The sequence below is a fragment of the Anabrus simplex genome, chromosome 1 (genome assembly GCF_040414725.1).
Source record: "Anabrus simplex isolate iqAnaSimp1 chromosome 1, ASM4041472v1, whole genome shotgun sequence".
Taxonomy (NCBI): Eukaryota; Metazoa; Arthropoda; class Insecta; order Orthoptera; family Tettigoniidae; genus Anabrus; species Anabrus simplex.
The window spans coordinates 453,418,495-453,444,861 of record NC_090265.1 but is presented as its reverse complement, the minus strand read 5'-3'; the positions used below and the strand labels follow the sequence as shown (position 1 = coordinate 453,444,861).

Sequence of the window (26,367 nt, the reverse complement as noted above, 5' to 3'; positions counted from 1 at the left end):
CCTCAGCTACCGTGTGCATACATTTCAATGTGACGCCATCTGGCTGTCTGCTCGTCAATTTCGACGTTCCGTTTTACTCTAGGCCCACTAGAGGGCAGACCGAGTAAACCGAAACTCTCTTGGGCATCTATGCTGAGAATTAATGAATTTTGTCGGGTAAACACCAAATGTGTCACCAGAGATCTTTTACATGCCGACATGCGTACGACATGGACGTTTTTCCGCCCTTCAAAAATTCTTGGCTCTCTAGACCGGGGCCGCCATCTCACCGTCAGATAGCTCCTCAATTCTAATCACGTAGGCTGTGTGGACCTCGAACCAGCCCTCAGGTCCAGGTAAGAATCCCAGACCTGGCCGGGAATCGAACCCGGGGTCTCCGGGTAAGAGGCAGGCACGCTACCCCTACACCACGGGGCCGGCTCTCTCTCTCTATATATATATATACAGACATGGACAAAAGTATTCATATCCCTACCCATCCAGTACAAAATGCTTTATTGCTGGACCAATACGGAGTACAGGTCAAAATTGCAAACCCAAACGTATACCGTGTACAGCAGTGGTCATTACAAAGCACAAAATAAACTGGAAATAAATAACAGTACATAACAAAGTAACAAATGCGTACTCCATGACACTGCTTGTCTGGACATAAGTATTCATACCTTACGTGTAAAAATGGGGTTTGAACGAGTAAACAGAAACCTGTGTTGTTCCGTGACATTAGTTGTGTAGTAGGTGCAGACAGAGATGGATTCATCAGCTGGTCAGAGATGGTACTAGTTCAATGGCGAAGAAAACTAGGGAAACGTCTGTTGAAGAGAGACGACTTTTTCTACGCCTTCACCACCAAGAAAAATCGTATTCTGAGATCGGAAACATCATTGGAAGAAGTAAACCAACTGTGCAAAGCATCATACAAAGGTTAAAAGGACAGAATGTTCTTATCAGCAAGAAAAGAAATGGACGTCCGAAGAAACTGACCACACGAGAAGAAAGATTCATAGTAACCACAATTAAAAAACAACCACACACTACATCTTCAGCAATAGTATCGCAGCTGGCAGAATATTTCCATAATGCAGTGTCACACAAAACAGTAAGAAGGGTCCTTCACTCCCTGGGTATCGATCTATTGTCCCAAGAAAGAAACCGCACATAACGAAAGTGAATCGACGGAAGAGACTACAATTTGCAAAAGAACATGTGGTGAAGAATAATGCGTTTTGGTCGACAGTGATGTTTATAGATGAGAAAAAATTTAATATTTTCCGAAGTGATGGACCCATTTTAATGTGGAGACGCCCCGACACAGAGCTCGATGAGCAGAACCTTGTTACCATCGTGAAGCACGGCGGGGGTGGGGTTATGGTGTGGGGCTCAATGGCCATTTGAAGTGTTGGGGAGTTGGATCGAGGAGACCATGGACAGATTTCAATATCTGAATATCCTGAAAGGAAACTTTAGCAAAAGCACCAAAAAGCTTGGGATTTCCAGTGAGTTTTACTTCCAACACGACAATGGCCCCAAACATACGGCGGAAATTGTTCGTTTGTGGGTACTCTACAACACGCCGCACACACTAAAAACACCTCCCCAATCGCCGGATACCAACCCCACCGAACATCTATGGAGAGAATTGGAGTCCAGACTAAGAAAATACCACATAACAAGTAAAGCACACTTGAAACAGTTACTACAACGAGAATGGGGGAACATTTCGTCTGCACTAACACGGAAACTGGTGTTCTCAATGCCCAGCAGGTTAAAAAAAAAATATAGAGGAAAGGCAAACAAACTCGCTACTGATCGAGTTGGTAATATCTGTTTCTTCATTGAGTTGTGACCTCTGCTGGGATACGGTATGAACACTTATGTCCAGACAAGTAGTGTCATGTAGTACGAATTTCTTGCTTTGTTATGTACTGTTATTTACTTCCAGTTTATTATGTGCTTTTTAATGTACTCGGCTGTACAAGGTATACGTTTGGTTTTGTAATTTTGACCTGTACTCCGTCTTGGTCCAGCAATAAAGCATTTTGTATCAGATGGGTAGGGGTATGAATACTTTTGTCCATGTCTGTATAGGCTATATATATGAGTTTTGTCTGCACATTGCTCAGAATTTAAAAGGAATGTTTATTGTTTTTTTTTTATCGGTTATGTCCTCTGTAACAAGGAAATGCACTTTTTAATTTTCCGTCATGTCTGTCTGTCTTTTTTGCTTTACGTCGCACCGACACAGATAAGTCTTATGGCGACGTTGGGACAGGAAAAGGCTAGGAGTGGGAAGGAAGCGCCTGTGGACTTAATTAAGGTACAGGTCCAGCACTTGTCTGGTGTGAAAATGAGAAACCACGGAAAACCATCTTCAGGGCTGCCGACAGTGGGGTTCGAACCCACTATCTCCCGAATGCGAGCTCACAGCTGCGCGACACTAACCGCGTTGCCAGCTCACTCGGTTTAAGTTAATATGTCATGACTACTGTACGTTTGATTGACCAAGTTCACCTCTCGGAGAGACCAATCTTGAAATAGCTCACAAGTAGGCATGTTCATTTTAACTCTTAACGATTTTAACAGATCGCTGGTGTCGGTATTTTGTCCCATCGGAGTTCCTTAATATGGCCGGCTCTCTGGGTGAATGGTCTGCATACCGGCCTTCGGTCCATAGGGTCCGGGATTCGGGCGGTTTAGCCGGGCCTGCTTAATTCCTATCACTCTAGGACTTCCTGATACGTATCTCTTCACTTACACACCACACTACCGATCATCATAGAAGTACAGTGTGAATACATACATCACACTCAACATAATATTGGTGTCATGAAGGACATCTGACCGTAAAAATTAGTTTAAATCCACAAGTAATGCCAATCCCATTTGTCTGGGAGTCTGAGTTAAGGGAGAATACTCGGCCAGGAAGGAAAGAAAAAAATAATGGAGTTCTTTAATGTGCCACAAGCAAATAGCGTCTAGCATTTAAACACTGATGTCAGATGGATCGTACCCACTGTCTTGCGAAAAGAAGCTGAGCAACTAATCAAGGTTAGTTAATTATTTCAATCCAGGGGAGACTAAAATGGAGAATCACTATATCTAGAGGTGCAGACGCTGTCCTTCATCAGTACCAGGGCTCAATTAGCTACTGGAAACTCGTTCTGAACTGGCACCAGTGAAATTGATAATAATAACTCCGTGTGGCTATTACAGCCAGGTGCAGCCCTTGTAAAGCAGAACTCCGAAGAGGGCAGGCGGCGTCTGGCGTGGAAAGTGAACTCTGTGTCAGCGTCATGGAGGAAAGTGTAGTGTTCGGGTTGCAGGAAAATTAGGAGCAACGTGAGCAGATCGGGAATCGAACCCTGTATACCCATGGTCCGAAACTGATCCTCCTAACTATGTTAAATTTCACCGCCGGTTGAAACATCTTCATGTACTTTTTTTTTTTACAAGTTGCTTTACCTCGCACTGATACAGATAGGTTATATGGCGACGATGGGACAGGAAAGGGTTAGGAGTGGGAAAGAAGCGGCCATATCCTCAGTTAAAGTACAGCCCCAGCATTTGCCTGGTGTGAATATGGGAAACCATGGCGAACCATCTTCAGGGCTGTCGACAGTGCGGTTCGAACCCGCTATCTTCCGAATGCAAGCTCGCAGCTGCGCGTCCCTAACGAAACATATTCAACTGCGTAATGGAACGATCAGATGCATGATCCGGCTTTCAGCATATATATGTTAATAAATAAGCAAAGTTTTTAAAAAAAATTGCTTTACGTCGCACCGGCACAGATAGGTCATATGGCGACGATGGGACAGGAAAGTGTTAGGAGTAGGAAGGAAGCGGCCGTGGCCTTATTTAAGGTACAGCTCCAGCATTTGGCTGGTGTGAAAATGGGAAACCACGGTGAACCATTTTCAGGGCTGCCTACAGGGTGGTTCGAACCCACTTTCTCCCTAATACTGGATACTGGCCGCACTTAAGCGACTGCAGCTATCGAGTTCGGTAGGTAAAGTATGGCAAGTAATCTCCAAATTAGCTAGCATAGTAAAGTAAGTGTAAAATATAGCTTTTTATAATTAATTGCACTCGAAGATTTCTGTAACTTTATTGTTGTATTACGATAGATGGCTGTTCTTTTAAGCTCGTTGTCTTTCTCTTCAGTGAGATGCCAAGAGCGACAGTATCTCCCCGCGACCTACTTGTTGTTATACAATATATAGGACTGTGCGACATAACTAGCGGTGCTATAAATAGATTTGTGAAGTTGTGAACTACAAGAATATCCCTTCATGAATAAGGATTTGGCCTCAAAATTCTTAATCTTTTAGATCAACTTATTGTTTAAAACTGACTTCCCGCACTAGCTTCAGGCCAGCCCTGTAACGCATGTGGTTATGCTCTTGGTAACTAGAGGATGGTTGCCTAGTTGTACTTCCTCTTAAAACAATAATCACCACCACTACTACCATCTTGCTTACTATCGTTAAGGTTAGGAGATCTCTTGATTTACGGCTGAAGCGGGTTCGATCGCAGGTCATTACGGTGGTATTTGAAGATGCTCAAATAGCCTACGACGGCCTCGTGTTGGCAGGTACCGGACGTAAAAGAATTATGAGATAGTTGTGTAGGTAGATTTACTAGAATGATAACTATTATTCTTTCTGAGCAAAATTCTGATCCTCTAGCGTGTATTAACAATGATACTAGTTGCTAGGTGCTTTACGTCGCACCGACACAGATAGGTCTTATGGCGACGATGGGATAGGAAAGGCCTAGGAGTTGGAAGGAAGCGGCCGTGGCCTTAATTAAGGTACAGCCCCAGCATTTGCCTGGTGTGAAAATGGGAAACCACGGAAAACCATCTTCAGGGCTGCCGATAGTGGGATTCGAACCTACTATCTCCCGGATGCAAGCTCACAGCCGCGCGCGATACTAGTTGAAGAAACGTTAAACATATACTTCTCTTCTTCTTTTTCCTGGGCTTCTCCTAATTATTTGGGGTCGTCATTGTGTGTATACTTGGTCTAGTTTCACGGCCCGATACCTTTCCTAACGCCAGTCGATCTGAAAGAATGCGTCCACTGTTTTTTATTTATTTTTTATGTTTTATACAGGTTTAACGTCGCACTCACACATTGAAGGTCTTTGGCGGGGCAAGGATGCGAAAGACATCGGAATGGGAAGGTAGCGACTGTGGCCTTAATTAAGGTACAGCCCCAGCATTTGTTGATTGTAAAAATGGGAAACCACGGAAAAACGCCTTCAGGCCTGCCGACGGTGGGATTCGAACCCACTATATCCTGAATATAAGCTCACAGCTCCGCGTCCCTAACCACACGGCCAACTCGCTCGGTTTGTGTGTCTCTGTGATGGTTAGTAGTGTGTTGAGCGTTTATGAAGATGTATTAATACGAACCAGAAGAATTACTCAAACGCGACGCCGACCGCGAATCGAACCCGGGGCCATTTATACTGAAGGCCACTATGATAACAATTCAACCAAGGAATCTAACGTATTATTATTATTATTATTATTATTTTTAGTTCCGTTTGGGCCTGCTATGGACCACGTGGTTCTTATCTCTAGCAGCTTTCTTCTTTGACCAGTACTCCTTCATTCTTGCACTGTGAATGTCTTTTCGCTCCTGAGTCCATTTCACACCTCCTCCCGGACGTACTGTTTTTTCTGTTAGTGACTGGAGAGAGTTTGATGTTCTGATCAACGTTCTGTACCTATTCCTGTCATAAATTTCACTGGGAGCAATGTCCAATTCTTGAAGGTCTTTTCTGACGAGTCTTGCCCACTTGGCATTAGTCGCTTTCCCTCTAGAGATGGTGTGAAAGATTCTGGAGGTGAGCCTCTGATTGTCCATTCTCATGACATGACCGTAGAAGTTCAATCTCCTCTTCCTCATAGATGTTGTAATGCTCTCCAATTGTTGGTACAGTTCGTTGTTGTGCCTGATTCTGTACTTGCCTTCTTCTTTAATGGGGCCCATGATTTTTCTCAGGATCTTCCTTTCCTTCAGCTCCAGTTTTCTAAGTTGCCCTTTTCTTACCATGTTTAGGCATTCTGAGGCATATAGTACTGACGGTCTCACTACAGTAGTGTAATGCCTGATTTTGAGGTTAAGGGAGAGGGATTTGGATTTGTACATACTCTTACATAGGTGGTAGGCATTTTCCAATTTGATGCATCTGCTGTTCATGGCCTGATCTTCATTCATGTTTGGGGTTATCCATTCTCCTAGGTATTTGAAGGAGTTAGTCCTTTGTATTGTTTTGTCCCCCAGTGGGATTGATTTGGGTGCATCTTTGATGTTGGTGATAAACTGTGTTTTGTTGATGGCGATCTTCAGCCCTACTTTAGCTGCTATGTGGTCGAGAGAGGATAGTTGATGGATAGCTTCCTCCACACTGGATGCCAGGAGTGTAAGGTCGTCTGCGAAGGCTAAACAGTTGACTGTTAACTTGTCTTTCTTGTAGCCAATTCTCAATCCAGAGTCATCCTGTAGCATTTTCGTCCACTCACGAATGACTTTTTCAAGTAGGCAATTACAGAGGATTGGAGATAGGCCATCCCCTTGTCTAACACCTGTTTTGATCTCAAATCTCTGGGACAGTTCCCCTCTGAATTTGATTCTGGCAGTAGTGTTGGTAAGAGTTGCTTTCACTAGATTCAAGGTTTTCTTATCTAGTCCCAGTTCAGCGAGTGCCTGGAAGAGTGACTCTCTATCTACTGAATTATTATTATTATTATTTCCAACTCAGAAATGCGTTTGAACTTTTTTTTTAGTACAATATCTCTTCATTCGTTAACTGAGTTCCTTCCTGCGTTCTTATGTCCATCCAGTAGGCCCATATTTCCTTCTAGGTTTCTGTGCAAATATATATTTGCATACTAATCTTCCAAATTGACAGTAGTTCTGTGTTGAAACCGATTTCTTTTAGATCTTCGTTTATTTCTACTAACGTATTGTTGCGGTTTCTCAGAGATCGTCCTAGATTTAGAAGTTTGTCGACCTGTTGTTATCCATTCTGTGTAGGTATCCGTAATGAAAATGAAATGTCGTATGGCTTTTAGTGCCGGGATATCCCACGACGGTTTCGGCTCGCCAGGTGCAGGTCTTTATATTTGACTCCCGTAGGCGACCTGCGCGTAGTGATGAGAATGAAATGATGATGAAGACAACACATACACCCAGCCCCCGTGCAATTGGAATTAACCAATTAAGGTTAAAATCCTCCACCCGGCTGGGAATCGAACCCGGGACCCTCTGAACCTAAGCCCAGTATGCTGACCGTTCAGCCAACGAGTCGGACTAGGTATCCGTAGAATATTAATTATTATAATTAATAGTTATTTCCTTGGGTTCTCCAGCTTTCCCAACATTGGGATGTTCAACACGAATTCTTTACATTAGCAGATTTTGAAGAAAATATGCTAAATAATAATAATAATCCACCTCTGTGGTGTAATGGTTAGTGTGATCAGCTGCCACCCCCGGAGGCGCGAGTTCGATTCCCTGCTCTGCCACGAAATTTGAAAAGTGTTACGAGGGCTGGAACGGGGTCCACTCAGCCTCAGGAGGTCAACTGAGTAGAGGTGGGTTCGATTCTCACCTCAGCCATCATGGAAGTGGTTTTCCGTGGTTTCCCACTTCTCCTCCAGCCAAATGCCGGGATGGTACCTAACATAAGGCCACGGCCGCTTCCTTCCCTCTTCCTTGTCTATCCCTTCCAATCTTCCCATCCCCCGCCAAGGCCCCTGTTCAGCATAGCAAGTGAGGCCGCCTGGGCGAGGTACTGGTCACCCTCCCCAGTTGTATCCCCCGACCCAGAGTATGAGGCTCCAGAACACTGCCCTTGAGACGGTAGAGGTGGGATCCCTCGCTGAGTCCGAGGGAAAAACCAACCCTGGAGAGTAAGCAGATTAAGAAGAGATAATAATAATAATAATAATAATAATAATAATAATAATAATAATAATAATAATAATAATAATAAAGTATTGCATTAAGAATCCTTCAACATCAGATGTGGTATATCACCTGCTCTACGTGATATGTGGTGTTGTGTACGGTATTCAGGTCCGCATTCAGTCTGTCATGAATGTGGCTAAATTGTGGAGCAGAAGGCGATTCGTAAATTGAATATCTGTTGTAGAGACAATTGTTCGTCTGGTCGGCTAGTTCTGCTCCTGTGTTTAGAGTGCGCTGTAGGAACGTGACATGAAAGCTATTGAGGACTTCTTCGAAATCTGCAATAACTGGCACGTCGAGTTCCACACACGTGTAACATGGAGAAGTCGCGTTGAACATTCCCATGATGGGAAAGCTGGAAAATTCAAGGAAATTATTTTGAAAATTATGCCAGTAAGTTTGAAGGTCATACTAGAATACTGAAATTGGCTAATAAATATTGTGATAGAGTTTGGAACAAAATACGATTCTTTTTCAGGTCTCAAATTGCAGTTATGTTACGAGTTAAACTACATATGTTGATATTAGAGATATAGTAATACAATATTATAATCGTAAATCAAGCACATTGGGTAAGCTATGTTTTATTTTAATATTATTATTATTATTATTATTATTATTATTATTATTATTATTATTATTATTATTATTATTATTATTATTATTATTATTATTATTATTATTCAAAACATACTGTCTCGTTGTATGTGTGGCTGTGTATACAGACGGGTTTTAATTTGCTCTGTTATCTATGACATATTCCATTGTTCTCTGTGCATAATAGCTAACATGATCAAATGCATTAAGGGTGGCTTCACAAAGTGTATCGTGGTCTAAGAACGAATTCTTTAAATTTCTTTTCTTTGTTATATCACAGTGCTTTATCTTTTAATTATAGTCATTGTTTTCTTTCTTTAATTGCAGGTAAGTTTTGACCTCAAATGAAGCAAATTTCACAGCATAGTGAGTATTACTTTAATTTTTATATGTGATTGTAAGAGAAAAATGCTGGAAGTAGTAATTGCAGAAAATCTTTTTATTTGTTCCTCTTCGAATCATTTTTCTTTTGCATTATTACGGTTATTAGTTTTGTGAACACCATGCATATGTGATTTATTTTAAAAAATAATTTTGAACTGTATCTGTGTCCTGTCCACAAAATGGTGATAGCCCTGTTCTTAAGAGGGTTCGACGTCTATCCTTATTCTGTGCGTGCAGCCTACTGCTTTTGATACGAAGTTACGAACTTAGAGAAATTGCTGGATGTCTATATTAAGTATGAGATGAGAACTATACTGGCTAATATTACCTATAAATCAAATTAATATGGCCAGGCTTCGATAGCTGTTGACAAAAGAGGCAGAAAGATAGGCCTTGACGAATTGCGTATGGCTGAATAAACTTTGAAGGGCTATGAAAATTAAGTGTAAAAGTGTTATCCGGGACACTTATTGTGTCAAGCTCAGAACGAAATAATGATTGACTAATGGAAATCGAACATTGCAGATGGAATAAAGATCTCAGAACAAGTAATAAATAACAGTGGTGGTCGCTGTTTTTAGAGTGAAATTAATCAATAACATAATTCCACGGATATGGCCGTGGTTCAAATCCTATTTTCTGGAATATTATGAAAACTTGGAAGGTCCTCCGAAATTTTGGAGGTTCTGGCAACTCTACTGCTGGTCAACATTCTAATGGTTTCAACCAATTGGAGTCGAACCTGCTAACAATGGTATGAGACCATTTATACTTAACGATCATGGCCACCGGGCGATGTCTTGCGGCATAACTGTGGAACAGAGTTTAAATGGCTTAACGCCGCTGAAGCACAAAAGAGTTTCGCATTTGTTTAGTAGCTACGTATCTCTCAACATTGAGAATCGTGAGAAAAATCAGATCTTCCGAACAGTCATCCGTATCGTGACGAAGCGTAAAGTGGCTGAGATCACTTTTTCCACAGATCCAAGGACTCTAAAGCAATTAATCTGTTGCTTGCTCAGCCGTTCTCTGGAGATTAAACAAAAGAGTATAGAAAAAGAATGTTTAATGTTAAATGCATCCCTACAAAAATATTCGTGAATATTATTATTATTATTATTATTATTATTATTATTATTATTATTATTATTATTATTATTATTATTTATTCAGGGTTTTCATAGTCCGACTCGTTGGCTGAATGGTCAGCGTACTGGCCTTCGGTTCAGAGGGTCCCGGGTTCGATTCCCGGCCGGGTCGTCATATTCAGACAACATACTATACTACCAACCACCACAGAAGCACGCAATAGTGCTTACATCCCTCCATAGAGGGTTGGCGTCAGGAAGGGCATCCGGCCGTAAAACAGGGCCAAATCCACATGTGCGACGCAGTTTGCACCCGCGACCCCACAAGTGTGGGAAAAGCGGCAGGAAAATAATAAGAAGAATTCAGGGTTTTCATAAGACACAGTATTATCTTGCTATTATCTATCTAAGGAGTATAAATGGTCCTAGGATCGTGTCTAAATGTTTAAAATTAAAAAATTTGAACACGCTCTTTACACGAAAATTTAACAATTCTTAACTGTTGGAAATTATAATATATTAAACAATCTTTTAATGAGGGTTAAAATTAAGAAAATATTGGGAATTAGTGCAGGACTTGTGATTACACAACAGAACCCGTTTTGGAAATTTAGGCATATCGCCAACTTAATGCGGCTGAAAATCCCAGTTTTTGAAATCATTATTTACTTTAAATTCTATTTCATCAGCTACATAGAACTTTGACAGATCGAGCAAGTGGCTGCACGGTTTGGTCACGTAACTATCAGCTTGCATTCGGGAGATAGTGAGCTCAAATCCCACTGTCGACAGCCCTGAAGATGGGTTTCGGTGTTTTCCCATTTTCACATCAGGAGCTGTACCATAATTAAGTCCACGATCCCTTCCCTCCCACTCCTATCCCATCGTCATCCTGAGAGACCTATCTGTGTCGATGAGACGTAAAGCAAATTGAGAAAAAAAAAAAAAAGACCTACGATGTCAGACCGTTTCAAATGGAAAGGAAATGGTGTATGGCTTTTAGTGCCGGGAGTGTCCGAGGACATGTTCGGGTCGCCAGGTGCAGGTCTTTTTATTTGACTCCCGTAGGCGACCTGCGCGTCGTGATGAGGATGAAATGATGATGAAGACGACACATACACCCAACCCCCGTGCCAGAGAAATTAACCAATCCTGGTTAAAATTCCCGACCCTGCTGGGAATCGAACCCGGACCCCTGTGACCAAAGACCAGCACGCTAACCATTTAGCCATGGAGCCGAACGTTTCTAATGGAAACGTTACGTAACTTAAATAATAATAATAATAATAATAATAATAATAATAATAATAATAATAATAATAATAATAATAATAAGCTTCGTGCGTCACGCGACGGGAGAAAGGGCTTCGACAAAAAAGTAATTGCGCGTAGCTGCAGATCTGTCTCCAGCGAGTGATTAAGGCAGAGCAAATTTGGTTATCCGTCACTGAAAAACTACCACTGGTCATTCACACGATGGTTATAATGAAAATGAGATTCTCTACGCCTCAATTTACTGTACTTTCATAGGGATACGCGAGAGTCGTGTGGGCTAAGACAAGAATTAATAGACAATAATGCTGAGTGTTTATCGTCCCTTCCATTGCTATACACCTCAAAAGGGTAGGGTGAATGGCTCTGATAGTAGTTAAAATCCTTCTGAGCAGAAGTTACCGGGTTCGACCTTGGTTCAGTCCGGTGGTATATGAAGGTGCTAAGTACGCATGCACTACATTAGTAGATTTACCGGCACATAAATGAACTGTTGCGGGACAATATTTTCTGGTTTGGGTGGCGTGAAAGCACATTGGAATAGTCCCTGGCTTCTGGTGTACGTGACTGTTATCGTGATCACATCCCATCCTGTATCTAATCCGAATCATAGGGACGTGACTTTTCATTACAAAAATTCCACGTGGATTGGCTAGGATCTCCGAAAAACCGTAAACATAGTTAGCGCTTCGAAAGATCAATAACGAACAATAAACTGAAGGACGCCAGGGTGTCACTCTCTCAATAGGAGTTCTTTAACGTGCCAGTAAATTTGCTACCGTCTCTCGCATTTAAGCACTTTTATACGCCGCGATCCTTTCCTCATAGAAAGGTGTACGTCTAAGTAAGAATTCTGTGCAGCTGGTCACGAACTTAAAGAGGACAGCTTTTCTAAGAGTGGATTTGCTGTGGAATTTTCCTCACCCAAAGAAAATGCCGGAATAATAAAATGAACACCCACTATAAAGAAAGACGAAGTCATACTCCTTTAATAAACTGTGTAAAATGTTAATCTAACATAATTAATTTGGGAAACAACGTGAAAAATGTTGCTGACTGAAGGAATAATGGAATACTGCCTTACGTTGGGTAACTACCCATTGGTTGTGACGCCAACACTAATATATATCCAACCTGAAGTTACAAGGCTGACACAGCCATGATAATTATGACATCAGGGACAGGAAATGTCCAGAGCAATGTACTGTACTATGCGATACTGGGCAACCACAGAACTGTGACGTCATAGTTTACCAGTGTCCAGTCCCTCTGCGATTTGCATCGACATATCTAATTTTATCTTAAAACATCTTCATTTATTCCATATTCTTTATCTGAGTTTGTTCATATCGACGAGAAGTTACAACTTACCTCCATGAAAGTCTTTAAAGGAGGTCATCTGCTGAATTTTTAGTTGTGGATCGTGATGACATATTTTCCCTTTCATCTTATCCCACGTATTTTTGTTCGCTTTATTCTGGCCACAGGTGTAGAAATGGATTTTCCATGGAGGAAATTCGATAACAAGATGAAGGACAAATATTATCATGGTTAGAAAAACCTACAGTAAGCTACATACTGTATGTTCCTAAACAAATAGTTAGTGGTAGCAATTTTATGAATACTTTCGTTTCTATTCTGCTCTAAAATATGTACTAAATGCTATCAAAATGATAATATCGTGTTATTGGCTTTACGTCCCACTAACTACCTTTATGCTTTTCGGAGACGCCGAGGTGCCGCAATTTAGTCACGCAGGAGTTTTTTACTTGCCAGTAAATCTACCGATACGAGACTGACGTATTCGAGCACCTTCAAATACCGTGGACTGAGCCAGGATCGAACCTGTCAAGTTGGGGTCAGAACACCAGTGCCTCAACCGTCTGAGCTATTCAGCTCGGTGCTATCAAAATTACATTATGAGGTTTATGACACAAAATAAATATAATAGGGGACAAAAAAGAAAATAGATTACAAACTCTGGTCGTCCAAAGGCTTAAAAACGGACACTAACAAGACAGCACTGGGGACTCTTCAGTTTGGCCTACCAAGCGAGTTTTGTGGAGACAGTTAACCTCGATATCAAAGACCGGGGAAATCAGTTACTCGTGAAATTCGGAACATTTATATCTAAAAAATCTGACATTTAACGAAATTAGATGTTAATCTTCCTATTTTTTGTGTCCTCGCTATATAGACACAAGTTACTAGGAAGAAGCATTTTATATGGCTGTACATAAATTTAATGTTTAATGGTTTAGGTCTTTTGAATTGACGCCTATAAGCGACCTGCGTGCCCCTAGCTGTGAGGAATTCTAATGTTAAAACGACACACACACACACACCCACACCCACACACACACACACAGAGATCCGGAGCCATCAGAATTAACGAATTGAAGTTAAAATCCCATATCCGCCCGTGAATCAAACTCGGGACCCCTTGGACCAAAGGCCAGCACGCTAACCATTGAGCCATGCAGCCGGATTGTACATCAATACAATATCATGTGTTCAACTTCCTTTCAACTGCTACCAGTTTTTAGAGAATTTAGGTTGCAATGCTGATATATTACCTTGAGAATGAGTTCTTTAACGTGCCAATGATATGGATCTCTTTCATATAAACACTCATAATTGACAGCCGACGGAGCTGGTATATTAATACATGACCTACCAGATAATTTCTAGAGACAGTCGAAAAGTAAGAACTTGCTAAGATTTCGAACTCGGTACGATCTTTCTACCTTAGGCAACGAACCACATCTTTGCGGACAAGGGGGAAGAGGAAGGGGAGTAAACGATTAAATTCTTCAAATATTACTTACATACACGGCTGAATAGTCATCATCCCAGCTTCGATTTCTTGCTGGAGCGGGAACCACATCTTTGAGGACAAGGGGAGTGGGGCGATGACCTACTATGTTAGGCACATTTAAACAGCAATCATCATCATCATAATCATCAGAAGGAGGAAGATCCTCAGATGAATGACTGAAAGTTATTCAGTTCTATCGTCCAGTGTTAAATGTAGGATCATTTAATTTTCATTTTCAGTAAAATAATAAGTTGGTATATATCTATCTAAACATCTTCCGAAATTTTCGAGCACTATTTTCTGAAATATTATGTTTAGATCTGGCAACACAGGTCCGGCAGAGTAATATCTAACCACTAGATTGCGTGCTATAAAGCCTCTCCGCTGTGTTCATACGGAGTGAGGGCATACAGTATGACGCTGTTGATGGTGATTCGTCCGATGGACTCCTTGGTGTTATTCGACAGGAGTACCCCCTGTGGGTGGTGGACGCAGACGAAGAATACACTCACGGTATTCCCTGCCTGTCGTAAGAGGTGACTAAAAGGGGCGACCAAGGGATGATCAAATTAGAACCACGAGACTACTTGTAATTAGTACCATCACGCAGGGAACACCATGGGTCGCTTTTACTTGCGCGTAGTACCACTATGTTAGGTACACAATAGGTTTGTGATTAGTAGCAACAGTGTGTGGCTCAGGAGGCATTCGTAGTCCTATATGAGCGACACCATGGTTCTGCCTTGCCTATGCTTAGTACCCACTATGTGAGGAACGCCATAGGTTTGCGTTGCCTGTACTTCATATCCATCCATTCATTCTTCGTCCTCACGTTTTCGAATTCTAGTCAGTGGAGGATTATGGGTTTTTAAATTGTCATATCAATCAATACTGATATCAATCAATACTGATCTGCATTTAGGGCAGTCGCCCAGGTGGCAGATTCCCTATCTGTTGCTTTCCTAGCCTTTTCCGAAATGATATCAAAGAAATTGGAAATTTATTGAACATCTCCCTTGGTAAGTTATTCCAATCCCTAACTCCCCTTCCTATAAATGAATATTTGCCCCAGTTTGTCCTCTTGAATTCCAACTTTATCTTCATATCGTGATCTTTCCTACTTTCATAAACGCCATTCAAACCTATTCGTCTACTAATGTCATTCCACGCCATCTCTCCGCTGACAGCTCGGAACATACCACTTAGTCGAGCAGCTCTTCTTCTTTCTCTCAATTCTTCCCAACCCAAACTTTGCAACATTTTTGTAACGCTACTCTTTTGTCGGAAATCACTCAGAACAAATCGAGCTGCTTTTCTTTGGATTTTTTCCAGTTCTTGAATCAGGTAATCCTGGTGAGGGTCCCATACACTGGAACCATACTCTAGTTGGGGTCTTACCAGAGACTTATATGCACTCTCCTTTACATCCTTACTACAACCCCTAAACACCCTCATAACCATGTGTAGAGATCGGTACCCTTTATTTACAATCCCATTTATGTGATTACCCCAGTGAAGATCTTTCCTTATATTAATACCTAGATACTTACAATGATCCCCAAAAGGAACTTTCACCCCATCAACGCAGTAATTAAAACTGAGAGGACTTTTCCTATTTGTGAAACTCACAACCTGACTGTTAGCCCCGTTTATCAACATACCATTGCCTGCTGTCCATCTCACAACATTTTCGAGGTCACGTTGCAGTTGCACACAATCTTGTAACTTATTTATCACTCTATAGAGAATAACATCATCCGCAAAAAGCCTTACCTCCGATTCCACTCCTTTACTCATATCATTTATATATATAAGAAAACATAAAGGTCCGATAACACTGCCCTGAGGAACTCCCCTCTCAACTATTACAGGGTCAGACAAAGCTTCACCTACTCCAACTCTCTGAGATCTATTTTCTAGAAATATAGCAACCCATTCAGTCACTCTTTTGTCTAGTCCAATTGCACTCATTTTTGCCAGTAGTCTCCCATGATCCACCCTATCAAATGCTTTAGACATGTCAATCGCGATACAGTCCATTTGACCTCCAGAATCCAAGATATCTGCTATATCTTGCTGGAATCCTACAAGTTGAGCTTCAGTGGAATAACCTTTCCTAAAACCGAATTGCCTTCTATCGAACCAGTTATTAATTTCACAAACATGTCTAATATAATCAGAAAGAATGCCTTCCCAAAGCTTACATGCAATGCATGTCAAACTTACTGGCCTGTAATTTTCAGCTTTATGTCTATCACCCTTTCCTTTATACACAGGGGCTACTATAGCAACTCTCCATTCATCTGGTATAGCTCCTTCGACCAAACAATAATCAAATAAGTACTTCAGATATGGTACTACATTCCAACCCATTGTCTTTAGTATATCCCCAGAAATCTGATCAATTCCAGCCGCTTTTCTAGTTTTCAACTTTTGTATCTTATTGTAAATGTCATTGTTATCATATGTAAATTTTATTACTTCTTTGGCCTTAGTCTCTTCCTCTATCTCGACATTATCCTTGTAACCAACAATCTTTACATACTGCTGACTGAATACTTCTGCCTTTTGAAGATCCTCACATACACACTCCCCTTGTTCATTAATTATTCCTGGAATGTCCTTCTTGGAACCTGTTTCTGCCTTAAAATACCTATACATACCCTTCCATTTTTCACTAAAATTTGTATGACTGCCAATTATGCTTGCCATCATGTTATCCTTAGCTGTCTTCTTTGCTAGATTCAATTTTCTAGTAAGTTCCTTCAATTTCTCCTTACTTCCACAGCCATTTCTAACTCTATTTCTTTCCAGTCTGCACCTCCTTCTTAGTCTCTTTATTTCTCTATTATAATAAGGTGGGTATTTACCATTCCTTACCACCCTTAAAGGTACAAACCTGTTTTCGCATTCCTCAACAATTTCTTTAAACCCATCCCAGAGTCTGTTTACATTTTTATTGACCGTTTTCCACCGATCATAGTTACTTTTTAGAAACTGCCTCATGCCTGCTTTATCAGCCATATGGTACTGCCTAACAGGCCTACTTTTAAGACCTTCCTTTCTATCGCATTTTTTTTTAACTACCACAAAAACAGCTTCATGATCACTAATACCATCTATTACTTCAGTTTCCCTATAGAGCTCATCTGGTTTTATCAGCACCACATCCAGGATATTTTTCCCTCTGGTTGGTTCCATCACTTTCTGAATCAGCTGTCCTTCCCATATTAACTTATTTGCCATTTGTTGGTCATGCTTCCTGTCGTTCGCATTTCCTTCCCAATTGACATCTGGCAAATTCAGATCTCCCGCTACAATCACATTTCTTTCCATGTCGTTTCCCACATAGCTGACTATCCTATCAAATAATTCCGAATCCGCATCAGTGCTACCCTTTCCCGATCTGTACACTCCAAATATATCAAGTTGCCTATTATCTTTAGAAATGAGCCTTACACCTAGAATTTCATGTGTCTCATCTTTAACTTTTTCGTAGCTTACAAATTCTTCTTTCACCAGAATGAAAACTCCCCCTCCCACCTTTCCTATCCTATCTCTACGATACACACTCCAGTGCCGTGAGAAAATTTCTGCATCCATTATATCATTTCTCAGCCATGATTCAACTCCTATTACAATATCTGGTAAATATATATCTATTAAATTACTTAATTCTATTCCTTTCTTTACAATACTTCTACAGTTCAGCACTAACAATTTTATGTCATCCCTACTTGATTTCCAGTTCCCTGTTCCCTTATCACCGCTCCCTAGGCCATCCCGTTTCCCTGAATGTACCTCCCTATTACCCTTCCAAACAAATTTCCTAACTTATATGTACCACTGCGGTTTAAATGAAGGCCATCCGAGCGCAGATCCCTATCTCCTACCCACCCATTAGGATCTAGAAATTTCACTCCCAGTTTCCCACATACCCACTCCATAGTCTCATTTAAATCCCCAATCACCCTCCAGTCAGTATCCCTCCTACACAGTATTCCACTAATAACAATCTCCGCTTTCTTAAACTTCACCCGTGCTGCATTTACCAGATCCCACACATCTCCAACTATGTTGGTACTTATATCAGCTTGCCTTACGTTGTTGGTACCAACGTGAAACACTACCACCTTCTCCTTCCCCTCCTCCCTCTCTTCTACTTTCCTCAACATCTGCCTCAACCTAATTCCTGGATAACATTCTACCCTGGTTCCCTTTCCTCCACACACTTTCCCCAGGTGTTTAACGATGGAATCCCATAACATTTCGTACCATTAGGGACCGATGACTTGGATGTTAGGCCCCTTTAAACAACAAGCATCATCATCATTCGACAGGAGTAGGCTATGTGCCGACACCGGGTTTCACCCTCTCCGTGTCTCATTATCAACGTCCCATATGCAGGCACACAGGTCGCCTATGGGAGTCAAGTATAAAAACCCGCATGAGATGTGCCGAGCATATCTTCAGAAACTCCTGGACCTAAAAGTCATTCGATAGATAAATAATCGTAAGAGATTAAATTCTTCAAATATTACTCACATACACGGCGTATTGTTATTCTTTAAAGTCCAGCTTCTTGACTGAATAATCATCCCAGCTTCGATTCCCTGCTGGACCGGGAATTTTAGGCGCGTCTGGTAAATTCCTCTGGCTCGGGGAGGGGTGTGTATCTCAATTTATTCTTATTTATTTATTTTGACTTTCCCCAACTGGAGATTGCCCCTGAGGACAAAATATACAGAAAACAAGACAAAGTGTTAAAAGTAATTGTGAAGATTTGATTACATAATTGTTGCGCACACAGACCCACACACACATTACAAACTACCACAGAAACCCACAGTAGTGAATAGATACCTTCACATATAATTGGCGTCGGGATGCGCGTCTGATCGTAAAACAGAGCCAAGCTCATATGTATCCCACGACACAGTTCACACTCGCGACTCTAGTACAGTGTGGGAAAAGCGGAGAAGAAAATACCCTTTCAAATTTTCTAACAGTTCTCATACTGGAGTGAATTGTTATCTTAGACTTACTGTTAATTAAATTCAGTTTCGTCATTATATAAATAATAATAATAATAATAATAATAATAATAATAATAATAATAATAATAATAATAATAATAATAATAATAATTGTCGGCAGCCCTGAAGATGGTTTTCCGTGGTTTCCCATTTTCACACCAGGCAAATGCTGGGGCTGTACCTTAATTAAGGCCACGGCCGCTTCCTTCCCATTCCTAGGCCTTTCCTATCCCATCATCGCCATAAGACCTATCTGAGTCGGTGCGACGTAAAGCCAGTAGCAAAATAATAATAATAATAATAATAATAATAATAATAATAATAATAATAATAATAATAATAATTGTATGGCGTCAGATGATGGTGGTTGTTTTAAAGAGACAAACATTGAGGTCGTTGGTATTGATCATACCATTAGGAAGCCGCAAATTACATGGGGAAGGTTTACGTAGGCCTACATCTTACAGCACACAACTTCCCGAGAGCTGTCTAGCTAAAAAAAACTACAACAGAAATATTAAAATGTTACAAACTAGAAAGAAATACTAAAATATTACTCCGTATTTATCTGCCTCTAATGTTGATTAAGTATTTTGAGTATATCGAAATTAATACAGATTGGGAGGAATTGTCTTCTAACAGAAATATGCAACTTATTATATTAAGAAGTTATTTATACTTTGTGTTTGTGATACTGCCTACTTTAAGGAATCATATTTTGAATTAGACAGCACTAGCAATAATTTGAGTAAAGGTTTGCTACGAAGAATTCCTCGAAACAAATCATTGTCAAGCTTCTGGTTATCTACGTTGTCTTGCTGTTGTCTGAGGAGGGAATGCCGACCAGCAATATCCTGATATTATTCGCAAGCTGATATGTACACAGTGAAGTGAAACGTAACAACGTTTTCGAAGATTTAGCTCAGTATTCTGGAGATGACATTTTCTAGCAGGGGAGAAAGAGCTTCGTTATACGAGCTAGACTGTAAGTATCATGTAACCTGTTTTTATATACAAATGCACTTGTTCTGCGTCTTTCACGAGAATGAATGTGTGAAGCGCGATGAGGTTTGACTGACTGACATCGTGCCGTGGGCGCGTGTAACCCACTTGGCTAAACAAAATTCGTCGCGTGCCAAGTAAAACATGTTCCTCCGGAAGCAGTATTACCAATAGGTACAATGTATTTATGTAGGTTAAGTGAAGTAAAACAAGATGACGATAAAGCGGAACAGACATAGACATGAAAGGGACGTATCACAATTATAGGCCTTGGCCCAGGAAGCTTGCCGAAGCCTTGATGTTCCTGACCAAGAATATCTCTGAGCGAGAAGCCTGTCTGGGTGCTGGCTTGAACATCGGAGTAGAGATCGTAGCGGGCTAAGCTAAAGTCGGTCGGTCCTCACTGAAAAAAAATATGGAACACTTTACTACATCAATGTAGTTTTGATGAAGGCAAAGGTGTTCCAAAATTTCGAATTACGACACGTCAATTAGTGAAGGCATATTAAGTTATGGGGCTGTTACTGTCTATTCTGGTCTTTTCCGTGGGTGTGCTGGAAGTTATTGCTTGTGCACGTCATATCCAATATGGCTACCTTCCGGAGTGGGCACCTCGCCGTCACGTTCTGGCGACTGGTACATCCGGCCTCACGAAATTACGCGATCGTTGGCGAAAGAAGCCGAGTAGGAGTGCCGATTTTGATAACAAAACGAAGAAAAGTGGTTATGACGTAAGTCGTTCTTGTGACGTTCCGTGTTATGGTGGTGAGTGTCATGGACCCCTGAGTGATAAATGTGGTTCTCTCGCCGAGCAAAGTGAGGACACGAGTGCTGCTGACTTTATTTCTACTGATGTTGGTGAATTTCAACTTAGGTACCAAGAATTTGAAGAGGTTTTGCCGCGCGAAGCGAATACATCAAATATTTACGAAGATTCTGCGATCCATCAGGACTATGCGGTGTGTGGTCAGTGTGTCAAGGATGTACCCGCACAGGTAGTGGATAATTGTGGCGTAAAGATAAAACAACGCCCACCGAATATTGAGAACATTGTGTCTGAGGAAAGTGAAAACTTTCACAGCCGATCACAATCACCATCTCCTCGGAAGTTGAAGGCTGATATAAGTTGGCCTTTGTTCGTGCCCCACGCTCCCGTAAGCCGGCGACCCTCTACCCCTACTACTGCTGAGGAGGATGGAGGGCAATCACCATATTTTGCTGGAGAGTTTCTGACGGAAGAACATATCCGAAGTACCCAACGTCCTCTTTCAGTACGTGCAGAGACGTATCATGCCGATCAAGATATCACGCCTTTACTTTCCATCACCAGTGAGGATGGTACTAGAAGTATCAGCCGCCCGCTGACTGTAACATCTCATGGAAGTGATTCCATGGGCCGTCAGAAACAAGTTGATTGCATTCCTTCTGAAATAAACTCGTCAGTAGTGGATTATGAAACGAATGAGACCACACAATGTGTTACGAATGATTTGCCTGGTACAGCATCTACCATCCAGGCTGAAAATATCAATGATATCGATTTATGCTCCTTGTCATCACGAGGCAGTGGTTCCACAGACAGTACGCTGATACTGACTACAGAAGAAGAGAAAGCGGCTGAGACATGCATCAAGCAGAAGAGACGTACATCAACGACGGAATATTTGCCATCTCACGAAGAAGTAGTAATAATATCTCAGAAGGAAGTGACACCAGTGGAGCCAATATTTGCCGCCCAGAAAGAGGAACCACTTCGTCTAAAGCCGGTCAAAACTACTGCATTTGAAGAGGCCCGTTTGGAGACCTTCATTTCTGATCCGCAGTTTGCTGATACGTCCGTCGCTCCACACAATGAAGCAAGACGTTCGAGCATCCTCTCCGACGCTCCCGTTCTTGACCTGAAAGTAACCGAAATTTCTGGTGAAGATGATTCCTCCGCCTTGATCAGTAAGATTCAAGCGAAAACTGCAGAAGACCAGCCGCAGGTTCCTGCTATCTCCATGGGTGATAACAAGGGATCGTGGGTAACACAAGTATCAACCAAGAACGACAATTCTGCTTATCCAGGCGGAGGAAAAGAAAAGAAAGACAGAGGAAAAAGGCGACTAAAATTTGATCTTGGTCCAGGTGATTCTGATTCAGACTTTACAAGTTCGAAAGTTAACGACATAGAGAACAGTTCAGAATCTGTGTTAAAAGTTTCAGGTATATGTAACACAACATCCACTGTTGAAGTTACCGCTATCAGAGTTGTGGACAAAATCATAGATGAAGCGGTAGCAAGAATTAATAAGATGAAATCTGAATACTTGCTGAATGGTAATCACTGGAAGATGGACCACTGCAGTGCCAATCAAAACTTAGCCAATGATGATGTCACTGACGGAAATGAACTGCGTACTGAGATGGAAGGTAGTGATACTTCCAACCAGACATTGTTACAACCTGAACCTAAATCATCTGAGTGTACAACCTCAACCGTATACTCCGATGAGAACACACGTGCTATTGATTCTGGTAATTCCAGAACTATGGAATCCACTCCTGAAAAGGATATATATAATTGTGGGAGTGTGCCAGAGAAAGCTGCTTCATGTAATGCAGAAGAAATGACCCCTTGCGGACCAGAAACATTCAAAATGAGCGAAAGTTCCAGCGTAACAGAAAGGCATTCCAAAATCGACTCGAAAAATACGACCTCTCCTGGAGAGAGAATTAGCGAAAAATCGAACGCGACAAGAAGTTTCCAGAAAAGTGTGAAATTTTCTGGGTCCGTATTGCCTAGTGATAGAGAGAAGACGGAGGACAAAGTCACAAAAGAGGAACTCGACAAGACACAGACTGTAACTCCAGAGGCTGATGAAACTACTGTTTGTGAAGGAAGTAAGGACAAGGTGCAACTTTCGAAATTTTCAACGTCAGATAATGCGATCACTAAAGGAGAAAAGTCTACTAAAACAGATGAAATTATAGGATGCCCGTCGGAAAATCTTTCTCAGGAAATTTCACCGCTCTCCTGCACAACTCAAGACATATGTTCTCTTAGAGAATCAGATATTGGACACTCAAATAATTATCCGGATTCAGATCACACCCAATCTTCAGGAAATAATTCTGCATTTCCTATAACGCCAAAATCAAATGATGTTAAATCTGATAGCAAAATGTCTAATTCATCAAAAAATACTAATCGTACGACACAGAAAGGAGTTGAGTGTGATGCAGCAAGCAGCGAGAAGTCTGTCAATGACCAACGACAACAACAACAACAACAGCAGTCTTCGGAGTCGGCGCCCGAGGCCTTCTGGGTAAGCGGGCGTCTTGGGTCCCCTGCAAATAAATAACACCAACACATTGAATTAATATTAGAATAGAGAGTGATATTCTGAGAGACTTTTGAGACTGTCATTTATCTCTCTTTCCTTTCTGCCAATCGCATTATGTAAAAATCCTTTCGAAACACACGCATGGTTTGGTAGGATTCCTTCCTGTGTCTTTTGAAATGTAGTTTGTAGAGATTGTGATTTTGGTGTGGATTGGTTTGAACCTGTCTGATTGCTGGGTCGCATTTCTAATAATATATAAACTGTGGTTTACGTATTGTTGAGAACAAAGTCTGCTTTCTAAAAAATATGTGTGAATATTGTGGGGAATACACATCTTAGGCTTTCCTGAAGATCAGCGTATTGATACTACACAACATTAAAATGACATGTAATAAATTTCATCATCGGTTCCGTATTCACTGGAATATATGTACAAAATGTTAAAACAAATTTACAAGTATGTTGGCCAAACGTTCATACTTGTAAATTCGTTTTAAGAATAAGATGTTATAATAACCATAAACGATAGTGAACATTCTACTTTTATCATTGAATTGTCTTCATCAAAGACCTTACTTCTCTGAAAATGTTTTAGAAGGTCTTTGCTAGGCACAAGTTCTTTCTTGCAAGGAGATATTAAAGTGTTTGATTAAGTCCAACTCGGAAATGTTTAGCTAATCCTACAACTTGTCTTCTCATGAGAGATTAAGACTTACATCATGAAGTGGGTGAGAAAATTTGAGTTTCTAGGACACAATCAATGATTCCGACAAAAAGATTACCGTGAGACATCTTTTCATGAAATATGATTCACGGATTTAAATCAAACTTGTTAAATCAAATTTGTTATGTTCATCTCAGTAGACGTCTAGGTACAAAGACCAAGGGGCTTGAATTTTCGGCCTTACGTTAAATCATTGGTCCACCATAATTTTATAGTGTTTCCACTCTGTATTAATTCAGGGAGTCTGTTGTAAACTTTGAACACTGAAAATAATTTCGGCACAAAGTATGAGAATACAGGGGAAAGTATCATTTTTTAAAGGGTGATGATAATTTTATTCCTTCCTTCCTTCCTTCCTTCCTTCCTTCCTTCCTTCCTTCCTTCCGTCCGTCCGTCCGTCCGTCGTTCCTTCCTTCCTTCCTTCCTTCCCTCTTTTTGTTTGTGATTAATAGTTTTACGTAATTTATTAATTTAGGCAGCTAATATATGTATAGACTATGAGAGTAGCTTTCGCGTGCACTTTCATTCTCTACGAATTTTTCACTATTTTAATAATAATAATAATAATAATAATAATAATAATAATAATAATAATAATATTTGCCAGTAAATCTACCGGCACGAGGCTGACGTATTTGAGCACCTTCAAATAACTCCGGACTGAACCAGGATCGAACCTGCCACGCTGGGGTCAGAAGGCCAGCGTCTCAACCGTCTGAGCTACTCAGTCCGGCTTTTAAAGATTTTAGCTCTTTTGTTAGGACGCATAAGGGTCACTTCAGTCCAATGCGATATTTTCTGTAAAATCCTCTAGATTACAAAAGGTTACGTCACATGTCAGGGACTGCCTGGCCGAGGCGACAAGGCGTGCTCGATTCATCCGGATGGGCGTGGTTCCGACCCCCCGTCAGGGAGTCGAAAAAATTAAGAAACGAGATTTCCAATTCCGGAGGTACACATGGCCCTCAGGTTCACTCAGCGTACACCAAAAATGAGTACCAGGTTAATTCGTGGGGGCAACGGTGGCCGGGCGTAGAGCTAACCACTCTACCCCACCAAGTGCCGAGGTTACGGGTAGTGGAAGCCTTTACCTTCCACCCGTCCAAGGGCCTTCGCGGCCTGTACTGAGAAGACTTTTACGTCACATGTCAGTTGATTTTTTTAAAAATCTGTCCGAAGGCAGGTCCGAACCTCATCAGAGGTGTGCCTGAGTCAGAGTTTGCGTACGGCAGGGTGGCCAGTTCCTTTCCGCTCCTCCATTCCCCTACCGCCACCAACAGCGCGAGGCAACCCATCCAAATATTGACCACGCCCAATGTTGCTTAACTTCGGAGATTTCACGGGATCCGGTGTTTCAACACGGCTACGGCCGTTGGCCCATGCTAATTATGAACTAAAATGTAAAATCATTTCATTCCAGTCCCCACGCGGATGTAATAATTCAGATTGTCGCGCTTCTTATGAATTACGATATATTCCTTTGAGAAATCGACCAGTTGAGTTCACATTTCAAGTACATTTGCATTTCCATACATTCACTATATGTCGATATGTTACCTGTTTGCATTACTTCATCAAATTTGCTGATACGTTTGACTATTTGGTGAAGAGTTGAATGCTCACAAATCTATTATGTTACGTACTATAAGTGTACTGTAGTTCAAAAATGTCATTCCTTATTTACCTCACGTTGATGTAAGATTAAACTAATATAACCATGATATAAAGCGTTAAATTTCAGCCATTAGAGTGATGCTTAGGTAAAACATTATTTTTAATGTCAGTATAAAACTGGTGGCTCTTGCCAAATTTGAATTAAACTAGAGACCATTCTTTCTAATATAATTTCAGAAATATAGAAAGAGTGGCTTGAACGCTATTTTATTCAGTTGAATGAAGTTTAACTACGTGTTACTCAGTTTGTTTTCATTTGTATCATCCTAAATAAAGGAATATGCAATAATTAGTCATACTTTTAGGTGGAATTGAGGTGTTTTCTAATAAATGAAGAAAGGTGCCTTGTTATGGTAGTTTTATGAGTAACTCACTTTTACGATGATGTAACTGTATGCTTGTTTCATTCACCGAACTTTGTAAATATGAATTGTACCTTTGTACCTAATCTTCAATAAATC

The 26,367-nt window shown here is 41.0% G+C and overlaps 1 protein-coding gene across 7 annotated transcripts in view; it reads left to right on the top strand.

Annotated features, from left to right (window-relative positions):
• Window positions 1–26,367, top strand: part of Lmpt (Limpet) — a 1,284,547-nt gene that overhangs the window by 1,082,300 nt on the left and 175,880 nt on the right. The window contains exon 1 of one of the 7 annotated variants that reach the window (XM_067135217.2): window positions 20,583–23,490. The exons of the other annotated variants lie outside the window; for them this stretch is intronic. Coding sequence (XP_066991318.2) covers window positions 20,695–23,490 — 2,796 coding nt within the window. The 5' untranslated portion in view covers window positions 20,583–20,694. Of the gene's footprint in view, window positions 1–20,582; window positions 23,491–26,367 lie in introns of those variants that run through there. 7 annotated transcript variants of the gene reach the window in all.